Source organism: Mobula birostris, chromosome 9, assembly GCF_030028105.1.
Source record: "Mobula birostris isolate sMobBir1 chromosome 9, sMobBir1.hap1, whole genome shotgun sequence".
NCBI lineage: Eukaryota > Metazoa > Chordata > Chondrichthyes > Myliobatiformes > Myliobatidae > Mobula > Mobula birostris.
This window is the reverse complement of record NC_092378.1, coordinates 36241477-36255405: the sequence shown is the minus strand read 5'-3', so window position 1 is coordinate 36255405 and position 13929 is coordinate 36241477. Positions and strand designations below refer to the sequence as shown.

Below are 13929 nucleotides of genomic sequence, written 5' to 3'. Positions count from 1 at the left end.
CTAGCAGAGTGATTTAAAATATATCAACTGGTTAAGCATATTCAGGCTTTGTCTCCCACCTGTCCATATCAATGGTGTCCATCTCTTGTTCAGCATTAAAATTTGAATGGCTTGTTTTAATGAAGATGTAAGGCTGCATTTGCAACTAGGCTTCATATTTACATAAAATGGTTCCTGTGTGGTATAAATTAAAGAATTGGCTTGTTCTGATGCATGAGGAGATCTATACTGACTGCAGAGCACCGAAGCCATGAACAGCATATAAGACAAATCTTTGTTTCTGTATTACTGCAGAAAGAAAATAAGTTAACAAATTTCACATTACATGCCGGTGATAATAAACCTGATTCTGATTCTGAATCTGTGGTGAGAATGTAAAGGCAGCCTGGCACTGTATTTATAATGTAATTGTGTAATATTTAAAGAATGAAGTAATTCACTTTTGTAGAAAAAAAATCAGAAGCCAAGTGCCCCAGTATGTACTTAATATTCTTGTTAAACCAGATTGTCTGGTCTCTGCAATCTTTGCATTGAATAGACTATTACCCACAGACAGATCTGTCAGCTGTATAAGCCTATATGCATAAAATTCCACATTATTTTTAAGCAGTCTGGCAATCTTGATGTATTAATGGAAGCACCTGTGTTTCAAATAGAAAATCCACATGAAATATAAAAGCTGACTTTATTCTACACTCCCTGGTGGCACTGTGATCGGTGTGTGGTCTCACTTATTCCCAGCCCAATTTGGTACAATGTGCTATTTAAAAAAAACTATCATTTTCTTCCGTCTGATACTCAGTATTCGTGCCTACTTCCACATGCACATTACACTGGGTAAAAGTTGACAATTAATCTTGCCTGGCACAGACGTCTGTCAATTCTTTGCCAAGAAATTCACTCAACATTCTGCTCCTTTGAAGGAACATGTAACATGAACATGGCAGAATATAGTATTAATGGTAAGACTCTTGGCAGTGTGGAGGATCAGAGGGATCTTGGGGTCCGAGTCCATAGGATGCTCAAAGCAGCTGTGCAGGTTGACTCTGTGGTTAAGAAGACGTACGGTGTATTGGCCTTCAATCGTGGAATTGAATTTAGGAGCCGAGAGGTAATGTTGCAGCTATATAGGACCCTGGTCAGACCACACTTGGAGTACTGTGCTCAGTTCTGGTAGCCTCACTACAGGAAGGATGTGGAAGCCATAGAAAGGGTGCAGAGGAGATTTACAAGGATGTTGCCTGGATTGGGGAGCATGCCTTATGAGAATAGGTTGAGTGAACTCGGCCTTTTCTCCTTGGAGCGACGGAGGATGAGAGGTGACCTGATAGAGGTGTATAAGATATAGATGAGAGGCATTGATCGTGTGGATAGTCAGAGGCTTTTTCCCAGGGCTGAAATGGTTGCCACAAGAGGGCACAGGTTTAAGGTGCTGGGGAGTAGGTACAGAGGAGATGTCAGGGGTAAGTTTTTTACTCAGAGTGGTGAGTGCGTGGAATGGGCTGCTGGCAACGGTGGTGGAGGCGGATATGATAGGGTCTTTTAAGAGACTTTTGGATAGGTATATGGAGCTTAGAAAAATGGAAGGATGTAGGTAAGCCCAGTAATTTGTAAGGTAGGGACATGTTAAGCACAACTTTGTGGGCCGAAGGGCCTGTATAGTGCTGTAGGTTTTCTATGTTTCTATGTTTCTAAGTTCACTGATAACGCAAGTGCTCAAATGGGTTTAACAATAAAATACCAGATGCATAGTGGTCTGCAAATTGCCATTGAAAGTGACGAGAGCATCCATTGCTTTTAGATTAGATTATGAGGACACGCAGTCCTCTTTTATTGTCATTTAGTAATGCATGCATTAAGAAATGATACAATATTCCTCCGGTGTGATATCACAGAAACACAGGACAGACCAAGACTGAAAAACTAACAAAAACCACATAATTATAACATATCGTTACAACAGTGCAACAATACCATAACTTAAACATAGAAAACAGGTGCAGGAGTAGGCCATTCAGCCCTTCGAGCCTGCACTGCCATTCAGTATAATCATGGCTGATCATCCAACTCAGAACCCTATACCTGTCTTCTCTCCATATCCCCTGATCCCTTTAGCCACAAGGGCCTTATCTAACTCCCTCTTAAATATAGCCAATGAACTGGCGTCAACTATTTCCTGTGGCAGGGAATGCCATAGATTCACCACTCTCTGTGTGAAGTAGTTTTTCCTCATCTCGGTCCTAAAAGGCTTCCCCTTTATCCTCAAGCTGTGACCCCTCCTTTTGGACTTCCCCAACATCGGGAACAATCTTCCTGCATCTAGCCTGTCCAATCCCTTTAGAATTTTATACATTTCAATAAGATCCCCCCTCAATCTTCTAAATTCCAGAGAGTATAAGCCTAGTCGATCCAGTCTTTCATCAGATGAAAGTCCTGCCATCCCAGGAATCAATCTGGTGAACCTTCTTTGTACCCCCTCTATGGCAAGAATGCTTTTCTCAGATTAGGGGACCAAAACTGCACACAATACTCCAGGTGTGGTCTCACCAAGGCTTTGTACAACTGCAGTAGTACCTCCCTGCTCCTGTACTCGAACCCTCTTGCTATGAATGCCAGCATACCATTCGCCTTTTTCACCACCTGCTGTACCTGCATGCCCACTTTCAATGACTGGTGTACAATGACATCCAGGTCTCGTTGCACCTCCCCTTTTCCTAATCGGCCACCATTCAGATAATAATCTGTTTTCCTGTTTTTGCCACCAAGGTGGATAACCTCACATTTATCCATATTAAATTGCATCTGCCATGAATTTGCCCACTCACCTAACCTATCCAAGTCACCCTGCATCCTCTTAGCATCCCCCTCACAGCTAACACTGCCACCCAGCTTCGTGTCATCCGCAAACTTGGAGATGCTGCATTTAATTCCCTCGTCTAAGTCATTAATATATATTGTAAACAACTGGGGTCCCAGCACTGAGCCTTGCGGTACCCCACTAGTCACTGCCTGCCATTCTGAAAAGGTCCCGTTTATTCCCACTCTTTGCTTCCTGTCTGCCAACCAATTCTCTATCCACATCAATACCATACCCCCAATACTGTGTGCTTTAAGTTTGCATACTAATCTCCTGTGTGGGACCTTGTCAAAAGCCTTTTGAAAATCCAAATACACCACATCCACTGGTTCTCCCCTATCCACTCTACTAGTTACATCCTCAAAAAATTCTATGAGATTCGTCAGACATGATTTTCCTTTCACAAATCCATGCTGAATTTGTCCGATGATTTCACCGCTTTCCAAATGTGCTGTTATCACATCTTTGATAACAGACTAGCATTTTCCCCACCACCGATGTCAGGCTTACTGGTCTATAATTCCCTGGTTTCTCTTTCCCTCCTCTTTTAAAACTTGATGAAGAACAGGCCATGGCACAGTAAAAACATTCAAAGTCTCTCGAAAGTCCCACATCTCACGCAGATGGGAGAAGTCTCCCTGCCATGCCCGACCACAGTCCGACTCCTGAGTTGTCCGAAAACTTCAAGCTCCGATCAGCCCTCTGACACCAAGTACTGAGCACCATCTCTGCTGAACGCTTCGACCTCAGCCTCGGTCGCCAGCAGCAGACAAAGCCGGGGATTTTGGGGCCTTCCCTCTGGAGATTCTCAATCGCACAGTAGCTGCGGCAGCGAACCGGGCATTCGGAAATTTCTCCAGATGTTCCTCTGCTTCTCACATCTGTCCCCATCAAATCAGAATTGTGCACGGCATCCTACTTACAAATACGATATCATTTCAGCGGAGAGCTGTGCGCATTGCGTTGCACCGCCATCTTCTCCTCCCTCCCGAGCTGCTGTTATTTGCATCAGCACTGCGTAATCCTTCAGCATTATTCTATCTTCATGTGGCCTGAAAGGCATGTCTGCAATAAGCAAAATACATATTTTAGTAGCTCAAGTGATCCTCTGAAGGGTGATTCTAGAAGATCCTATGGTATGATACAAGTGGTAGTGGAATTCAGCCAGGAGTTAGACCCCTTTTACCAAAATGCAATAATATAATCAGATGGTCTGATCTTTCATCAAACAGTTAGATAGTTCCAGTACTTGACATTTCAGAAGTGCTTTGTTGTAGAGAGATTGCTCAAGGTGTTTATAAATGCAAATTATATTTCATTCTTATTTGCTAGTAAAAGATATATTAGTTGGACTACAGTGTGCACGTTTAGGAATTCAAGCCAAATTTTCTGTTCACCATATGGTGCTTTGCAGGGAAACAATAGTAACAGGAAGACACTTGTGATATCAGAGCTACTTAAAATAAATGTGAAGATGAAGCTCAAATGAGAAATTTTAAGTTTCTGGAATCATTTGATGGAGTGGTGGTTGTGATTTTTCCCCAGTTACGGGATGATGTGCATAAAGTTATTACCAAGAAGAGGAAGCCAGGATAGGAGCTTTTGGTTGATTTTACGCTGAGGATTGCTGTAGATACTTTGCCACAAACTGTGGTTGGGGTAGAAATTATTGCATAGTTCAACATAGATGAAGCCACATTACAGAATACCACAGATTGAGAATTGGAATAAAAATAGCAACTTTGGAAATACTCAAAAGGTCAGGCAGCAACTGTGGTGACAGAAACTGAGAAAAACTTAAATCCTGTTTTTGTCTCTACAGACAATTTTTATGTTTGTTGAAGAAAAATCCATTCCAATATGGTGATGCTTTTGACGAACAGTCCTGTACTCCCTCTCATACCCTGTATCTTTAAATCACTAATTTTTAAGAGAAAAATTGGTAAGATATGAAGAAATTACAGTTACAATCTACATAGAAACTTAGAAAACCTACAGCACAATACAGGCCCTTCGGCCCACAGCGTTGTGCCAAACATGTCCCAACCTTAGAAATTACTCGGCTTACCCATAGCCCTCTGTTTTTCTAAGCTCCATGTACCAATCTGTTGGAAAAGAATAAAGGTTTTACTTTAGATTGCTTTAACAAAAAGCTGGCACAGATTTGATGGTCCGTAGTCTCGTTCTATATCATAAACACAAAATAATCTGCAGATGCTGGGATCAAAGCAACACTCACAGCACGCTGGAGGAACTCAGCAGGTCGGGCAGCATCAATGGAAACGATGAGTCGACGGTTCGGGCCAGAACCCTTCGTCAGGACTCAGCAAAGAAAGAGGGGGAAGGATTTGAGGAATGCTTGTGGGTTCAGTTGAAAGACCAGTAATTTGAAATTCAAAGGGGTGGGGAGGGGAAGCACGGTCATCATAGGCAGGAAAACAATGGGTAGTAGAAGAAGGAGGCAGAACCATGAGGGAGGTGATAGGCAGCTGGGGGAGGGGGCAGAGTGAAATAGGGATGGGAAAAGGGAGGGGGAGGGAATTACTGGAAGTTGGAGAATTCTATGTTCATACCAAGGGGCTGGAGACTACCTAGACGGTATATGAGGTGTTGCTCCTCCAACTTGAGCTTAGCCTTATCATGGCAGTAGAGGAAACCATGTATGGACATATCTGAATGGGAATGGGAAGCAGAGTTGAAGTGGGTGGCTACCAGGAGATCCTGTCTGTTGTGGCGGACGGAGTGGAGGTGCTCGACAAAGTGGTCCCCCAATCTGCGTCGGGTTTCACCGATGTAGAGGAGGCCGCACCGGGAGCACCAGATGCAATAGATGACCCCAACAGACTCACAAGTGAAGTGTTGCCTCACCTGGAAGGACTGTTTGGGGCCCTGAATGGTGGCAAGAGAGGAGGTGTAGGGACAGGTGTAGCACTTACGCTTACAGGGATAAGTGCCGGGTGGGAGATTCTTGGGGATGGATGTGCGGATAAGGGAGTTGCGGAGGGACCGATCCCTGCGGAAAGCGGAGTGGGGTGGAGAGGGAAAGATGTGCTTAGTGGTGGGGTCCTGTTGAAGGCGGTGGAAGTTGCAGAGGATAATATGCTGGATCCGGAGGCTGGTGGGGTGGTAGGTAAGGATAAGGGGAACTCTGTCTCTGTTGTGGTTGCGGGAGGATGGGGTGAGAGCCGAAGTGCGGGAAATGGAGGAGATGCGGGTGAGGGCATCATTGATGATGGTAGAAGGGAAACCACGATCCTTAAAGAAAGAGGACATTTGAGATGTCCTGGAATGGAAAACCTCATCCTCGGAGCAGATGCGGCGGAGATGGAGGTACTGGGAATAGGGAATGGCATTTTTGCATGTGCCGGGGTGGGAAGAGGTATAGTCGAGATAGTTATGAGAGTCAGTGGGCTTGTATGTTGAGGTAGTTATGAGAATCAGTGGGTTTGTATGTGGAGGTAGTTATGGTAGTTATTATAGTTCTATATCATATGGTTAACCCAGGGTATTCTTTCAATTCATTGGAAATTCGAAGAATTCAGAAGTAATATTTTGCCCTTATGTATGTGTTCTGTGAAAAATTTTATATATTCAGTACTCTCCCTCTAGACTTAATAGAAACATAGGAAACCTACAGCTCAATACAGGTCCTTTGGACCAAGATGCTGTGCTGAACATGTCTTTACTTTAGAAATTACCAAGCGTTACCCATAGCCCTCTTATTTTTTTAAACTCCATGTACCCATCAAGGAGTCTCTTAAAAGACCCTATTGTATCCGCCTCCACCACCGTTGCTGGCAGCCCATTCCACACACTCACCACCCTCTGCGTAAAAACCTACCCCTGGCACCTCCTCTGTACCTACTTCCAAGCACCTTAAACCTGTGCCCTCTTGTGTTAGTCATTTCAGCCCTGGGAAAAAGCCTCTGACTATCCACAGGATCAATGCCTCTCATCACCTTGTACACCTCCATCAAGTCACCTCTTATCCTCCGTCGCTCCAAGAAGAAAAGGCCAAGATCACCCAACCTATTCTCATAAGGCATGCTCCTCAATCCAGGCAACATCCTTGTAAGTCTCCTCCACACCCTTTCTATAGTTTCCACATCCTTTCTGTAGTGAGATGACCAGAACTGAGCACATTACTCTAAGTGGGGTCTGATCAGGGTTCTATAAAGCTGTAACATTACCTCTCGGCTCTTAAACTCAATCCCACAGTTGATGAAGGCCAATACACCGTATGCCTTCTTAACCACACAGTCAAACTGTGCAGCAGCTTTGAGCGTCCTATGGACTCTGACCCGAAGATCCCTCTGATCCTCCACACTGCCAAGAGTTTTACCATTAATACTATATCCTGCCATCATATTTGACCTACCAGTATGAACCACCTCACATTTATCTGGGTTGAACTCCGTCTGCCACTTCTCAGCCCAGTTTTGCATCCTATCAATGTCCCGCTGTAACCTCTGACAGCCCTCCACACTATCCACAACACCCCAACCTTTGTGTCATCAGCAAATTTACGAACCCATCCCTGTTCCTAACTTCCACCCACATAGACTCAGTAGACAATCCCTCCATGACTTCCTCCTTTTCTGCAGCTGTGACACTATCTGTGATCAGCAGTGCCACGGCCCCACCTCTTTTGCCTCCCTCCCTGTCCTTTCTGAAACATCTAAAGCCCAGCACTTGAAGTAACCATTCCTGCCCTTGAGCCATCCAAGTCTCTGTAATGACCACAACATCATAGCTCCAAGTACTGATCCACGCTCTAAGCTCATCCACTTTGTTCATGATCTTCTTGCATTAAAATAGACACATCTCAAGCCATCAGTCTGAGGTCATCCCTTCTTTATCACCTGCCTATCCTCCTCTCACACTGCCTACAAGCTTTCTCTATTTGTGAGCGAACCACCCCTTCCTCTGTCTCTTCAGTTCGTTTCTCACCCCCCAGCAATTCTAGATAAAACTCTCCCCAATAGCCTTAGCAAGCCTCCTTGCTGGGATATTGGTCCGCCTCGGATTCAAGTGCAACCCGTCCTTTTTGTACAGGTCATGCCTGTCCCAAAAGAGGTCCCAATGATCCAGAACTTCGAATCCCTACCCCTGCTCCAATCCCTCAGCCACACATTTATCCTCCACCTCACTCTATTCCTATACTCACTGTCGTGTGGCACAGGCAATAATCCCGAGATTACTACCTTTGAGATTGTGCTTCTCAACTTCCTTCCTAACTCCCTGTAGTCTGTTTTCAAGACCTCCCTTTTCCTACCTATGCCGTCGGTACCAATATATATACCACGACCTCTGGCTATTCAACATCCCTCTTCAGGATATTGTGGATGCGATCAGAAACATCCCACACCCTGGCACCTGGGAGGCAAACTACCATATGTGTTTTTTTCCTGCATCCACAGAATCACCTGTCTGACCCCCTATCACTGCTGCCATCCTCTTCTTTTCCCTACCCTTCTGAGCCACAGGGCCAGACTCTGTGCCAGCAGCACGGCTACTGTTGCTTCCCCCAGGTAGGTCGTTCCCCCCCCCATCAGTACTTAAACAGGAGTACTTATTGTTAAGAGGAACAGCCTCAGGGGTACTCTCTAGTATCTGACTCTTGCCCTTCCCTCTTCTGACTGTTACCCACTCTCAAGGCCCCGGTGTGACTACTTGCCTATAGCTCCTCTCTATAACCTCCTCACTTTCGCTGACCAGACAAAGGTCATTGAGCTGCATCTCCAGTTCCCTAAGGAGCTACAGCTCGACGCACCTGGCTCAGATGTGGCTGTCCGGGAGCTTGGGAGGCTTCTGGACATCCCACATCTGACACCCAGTACAGAACACCGGCGTCTCAGACATATTTCCTATTCCTCACAAGTAGCTTACCTTGGGTCGACCTGTTAACACCGAAGCCCCGTTGAACCAAAGCCCTGCTCTGTCGCCTGCTCCTCCAGCACCCACTTTATAAAGCTGCCTTCTTTTAAATCCTTCCCGCCAGTCTAACTGGCCGACGTCCGCACACTTGCGCAGTCATGCCTCGATCACACCACTGAGGAAAAAACTATCTTCTTTTAAATCCTTCCCACCGGACTAACTTAATGTTGAATGCTTTTAACTTTTCTCCTAACTCTTTCCCTTTATCCTTATTTATGATGATTTTTTTCTGTGATTGCAAATGGTTACGCATTGTATTTTTACTGCAGTTTTGCCATCTAACAACTTCAAAGGGCTACATCCCATAGATCCCATGTTTTATTATTGAGTATGAGATAGCCAGAAACTGCATAATGAAAGATCCTGAATTCCTCCAGAGGTAACCTGCTTCTGATGTGCCCAGCATGGCTCTTGAGCTAAATATAACCATACAAATGACTGGCAGTACGTCATTAATACTTAATAATCTTGACCAGTGATATTCAAAGCTGCATTTCAGTGATCTGCAATATGGCTTAAGGCATTTATACTGCATTGATTTTATAATAGTGATTGGGATCTATGAGAGCTGTTCGTAGAGTTAGTAAATCCCAGTTGACCTTCAGAACACCTTGGATTTAACAATCATTTCTAGAAAAATGGTTTGCTAGTGATTGTGTTTGGATCTGCTGATTCCTAATTCAGGATGGATCAGCAACTGCTGGGCGGCATGAAAAGAAGTGAGAAAACTTTTTAAATTTTTTATATCTCTCAAAATAGTAAAAATCTTAACTTCTCAATTTTCTGAACTAGAGGTTGTTTAGAAAGAAAGTTTTTTGAAAAATCCCAAAGTGATTCAGAACCAGTGAATTATTTGTGAAGTGTCTCAGCCGTATTGTACACAGCAGGCATTCATACAGAAAGCAGCAACTAATAATGACTAATCAATCTGTTTGAAAATATATTAATACAGTGATAAATATTTGTGAGAGAGCAACAGATAACTTCCACACTTTAATTTAGTACTGTGGGACCTTCCCAATGTTGGCACTTCTGATAACGTAGCACTCTCTCTACAGTGTGTGGAGCAGCTACCTAGGTTTCAGCACATACATCTCTGCAGTTGGACTTGAACTTGAAACTTTTTGACTGATCAATTGTGCTCTTCAGTAAACCACATGTGCAATGCCATTAAAACTTTACTTGGACAAGCCACAACATTTTTGATCAAGTTTCGTCAGAAAAGGCAACGACGTTGTGGATGTCCAGGTGTTTCAGTGTTGAGTCCTTAGCAATGAATGAATGGCACTTCTCCTGAGAATTAGACAAACCCACGACACCAGCTTTCAAAACTACATGTTTAGATATATCTTTGTGGCTGTAGGAAGCTGCTGTCTACCCTTTGCGCCATTAACGTTAACTGCCTCAGTTATTTTTAATCAAAAGTCAGAGCCAGAATTTATATCAATTTGTTTTTTGCGCAACCAAGGTTAGACCCTTTCATAACTGCCAACTGTTTTCATGGTAGTAAAAATAACTATTTCACATTCCATTTTGGATTTGTTTCTACAGGCTTTGGGGTGTTTATACTTTGTGTAACATTGATTCGTTTTATGCCATGTAATTCCCAGGCACGTGTCAATCAACTGTCTGTTCCTCTCCATAGATGGTGCCTGATCTGCCGAGCTCTGCCACCATTTTATATGTGTTACTCTGGTTTTCCAGCATCTCTTGTGAAGGTTTAACTTCACCCACGTTAATCAGTTGCAGTAATGCTGAATAACTCAGTGTGTACACAATCAAAAAGGATTAAATGTTTCAATGTCTTTATTTTTCAGGCATTTGGACAGGCGTATTCCAACCATCGCAAAGTCGCAGAGGATGGCGAGACCCGTGAGGAGACTCTTCTGCAAGAGTCTGCTTCGAAGGAAGCGTATTACCTGAGTAAGATTCTGGAGCTGCAGACAGACTTGAAGCAAGCCAGGACCGTTGTGGCAAACGTGCAGTCTGAAAATGAACGGCTCAGTGCTGTTTCATTGGATCTGAAGGAGGTAATGATGTTGTCTTTGATGCTCCCGGAGCAAACAGCGTGACACCACATGTAGGTGAAGTCCAGGGGATCAGGATAGGCCAAGATAACAACAGTCACAGAGCCAAGAGTGCACTGTACGCTGCTCTCTTGTTTTCCTCTGAGATGACATGTAGGCCCTTTAGGGATTGAGTTCTGTTCCAAAGTGTTCTTTCGTTTCTGTCTAATGAGTGCTGGGCTGTAGTTACACAGGTGTTCACAGACCTACAGTATTTTGAGCAAGTGGTCATTTTTCGCTAATAGCTTCACTTAATGGTTTAGGCGACCATCTGATTACAGGATGGAAGCATAATTGAATCTGTTTCCGCTGGCTGCTTCCCAGCTCAGGTCTTTTCCTAGTGCAGGACCTAAAGCCAAACATAGCTTCCCTACCTCCACCAGAATGTGAACATTATATATTATTTAATATATATCACAATGGATACACCCACCATTGTAACATGGAATACCTTTTAAAGCAACAAAATAGTCAATGTCGTGATGAATTGTTTGCGATATCTATACATAATAAATCATTGGATCAAGAATATGACCTATATATTTGTCGTTTTAAATACAGATAAACCTCTGTAAATACATACCCACTACCTGTGTCCATGGGCACTAGTTACCTTGGCGAATATATTCAAGTTTCTGAGTCATTTTATTTTGGAGTCTATCCTTTCTAGGAAATGTACAAATGAGTCTAAGTGATAAGCTTATTAACTCTTGAGTGCAGGGATTAATTAGGGAAGCATGTTACCAAAAAGATTCAAACATTTTTATTTATTAATCATTATTTGAAGCTTCATTCTTTACAGAAAATGGTATGATAAGAAAATCAGTGGTTTGTATTTATGTATCTTTACTGTTATTTCTCCCCTAAATTGTCATTGCTTTCAGTAACTTTCACTGAACTATTCACAAGTGCGTCTGAGAATGCGTTCTGAGGCATACAGTATCTGACAAAGCATTCCTTTGGCAAATGAACTCAAATTCCTCCAACCTTTCCTTTTAGGGAATCAAAGCCTAATGTTTGTAAAATCTTTTGGTAATCCAGTCTCAGACCACATCAGCATTCTGTACAATGTCATCTTAAGGTTTATTTCCCAGAAATGTTCTCAGGGTCAAACCAGGGCATATTATAACAGCAGCAAAAATATGAGCCAGCTAGTTTTTGGGATAGATATTATTATGGTTATCCTTGATTATGCTGCTACCTTTCAGTAGTCTATGCAGATGGACATTCAATTATATTGTCCAAATCATTAATAAATAAAGTGAATATTTGAGATTCTATTTGCAGAACACTGGTAGTCACTTCCTTCCATTTGGAGTATAAATATACTGCATACTGCCTGCTGTTTATTTTTGTCTTTCAAATTCATCTCTAAATCAGATCAATAATTTCCTTTAGTCTTCTAAATTCATCTCCAAATTGGATTAATAATTTCTTTCTGGCTCTATGGGCTTTAATCTAAGAAAATTGTCTTTTATATGAAATGATTTCTGAAAGATCATCTAAACTACTACCACAGACATTCCTGTTTGCTGCTTTAGGTACTTCAAAAATACTTGTTAGGTACGACTTACACATTACCAGCCATGTTTTCTCTCATTAGCCCAGATTCTGCAAGTCTTCAGCTGCTTTTCCCTAAAGTGTGAATTCCAATAATGATAAAAGGTGCTGATCGACCGAAGTTCCCACTTGGAGTATTGCAGTTTACCTTGTTTACATATTCTGGCCTTTATGTGAATGCAGACCCACAAAGTGATGAACTCACAGCTGCCTGCTCAGTTCAAAGGAAGCTAGTCTGCCAGCATTGCCGCTGACATCCACAATATGTGAACAATTAAATGAAAAAAAAGTCACAGCGTAAAGGACAAAATACCGATCAGAAAGAGCTTTGGAAGATTACATCTAAAGCCTCTGCCATTTCCCAGTCAATTATACCAACCAGGCTTCACTCTTTAAAAGTCAGGGTGAAGCCTGATTGGTCACTTAAGGTCACTATTTTTCAAACTGTTTTCTTGTTTATGTTAACTTTAGTGAATTTCAGTTTTTAATTCATCATCAGCTTTCTTCCAATGTTTGTTGCACTGATGGCCTTGCAACATGATACCTGACAAAAGCAGCCATCATCTCTGTAACTGGTGCAGCTCCCTGCAGAAACTCACTTAAAAGCACATGGAAGTTGAAGAACTGGACCACGTATGGGATGGCTCAAGTGTTGCCATCTTTATGATACTGAATTTGTTTTCCCATTTATTTGTAGAATCAGCTTTGAAAACCTTTTAATATTACTTCAGTACCTTGAAATTTTCTGAATAGACACCACGTCTCCCCTCCTCTCCCCCTCACCAGAGGATGACAGACATGTTTGGAAAAAAATCAATGTTTGCTCATTCACAGGAGCTAAGGTATTTCAGACCACAAGAACTGAGCTCTGCCGGTGGTTGAGAATGCCAAAGGGTATTCATCTAGCGCTGCTTATTTTGGAATCTGATTCTCCACAACACTGGCAACGTAACTTCTGCTTGCCTGCTGCTGCCTGATTTTGGCTGCAAGTACACAATTAGCTAGTTAACTTAGACAACATTACATGAATTTTAAATCTATCTTTTTGAAAAAGGTGTTAACCATCACAGTTGTTGCACCAGCAAAGGAACAAGTGGAAAGCCTTCAAGAAATTCCTTGGAAAACAAAGGCGAGATCATGGACTGTGTCTTCCTAATGAAAATAGTGAAATTCAAAGGTGGAATTTTAATTTCATAAAATTAATTTCATTTTGATATTTTTCCTACATTCTTTTTGGATTAAGCAACTTGGAGAACAAAGCTATAGTTTTGCTTCTTGGTAGTCTATCTTGGGAATGTTTAGTAAATATGAAATGTTCAGTAAATAGAGTCACTTCCAAACTTTGCTTTCCCTCGTGGCAGCCAAAATCCACAAGAACATTTATCCGTCAAAGCCTACTTCGGCTTTCCAATATTTCTTATCTGTCCCCAGATATTACAATGTATTCACTTCCCTCTTAGTGTAAATCTCATTTTTCCATCAACCTTGTCCAACATTTGCTCCAAGCTT

The 13929-nt window shown here is 42.6% G+C and overlaps 1 protein-coding gene across 4 annotated transcripts in view; it reads left to right on the top strand.

Moving 5' to 3' along the window:
• Positions 1 to 13929, top strand: part of bicd1a (bicaudal D homolog 1a) — a 424408-nt gene that overhangs the window by 78789 nt on the left and 331690 nt on the right. For all 4 annotated transcript variants that reach the window (XM_072267812.1, XM_072267813.1, XM_072267814.1 and 1 more), the window contains exon 2: positions 10612 to 10824. In XM_072267812.1, coding sequence (XP_072123913.1) covers positions 10612 to 10824 — 213 coding nt within the window. The remainder of the gene's footprint in view (positions 1 to 10611; positions 10825 to 13929) is intronic.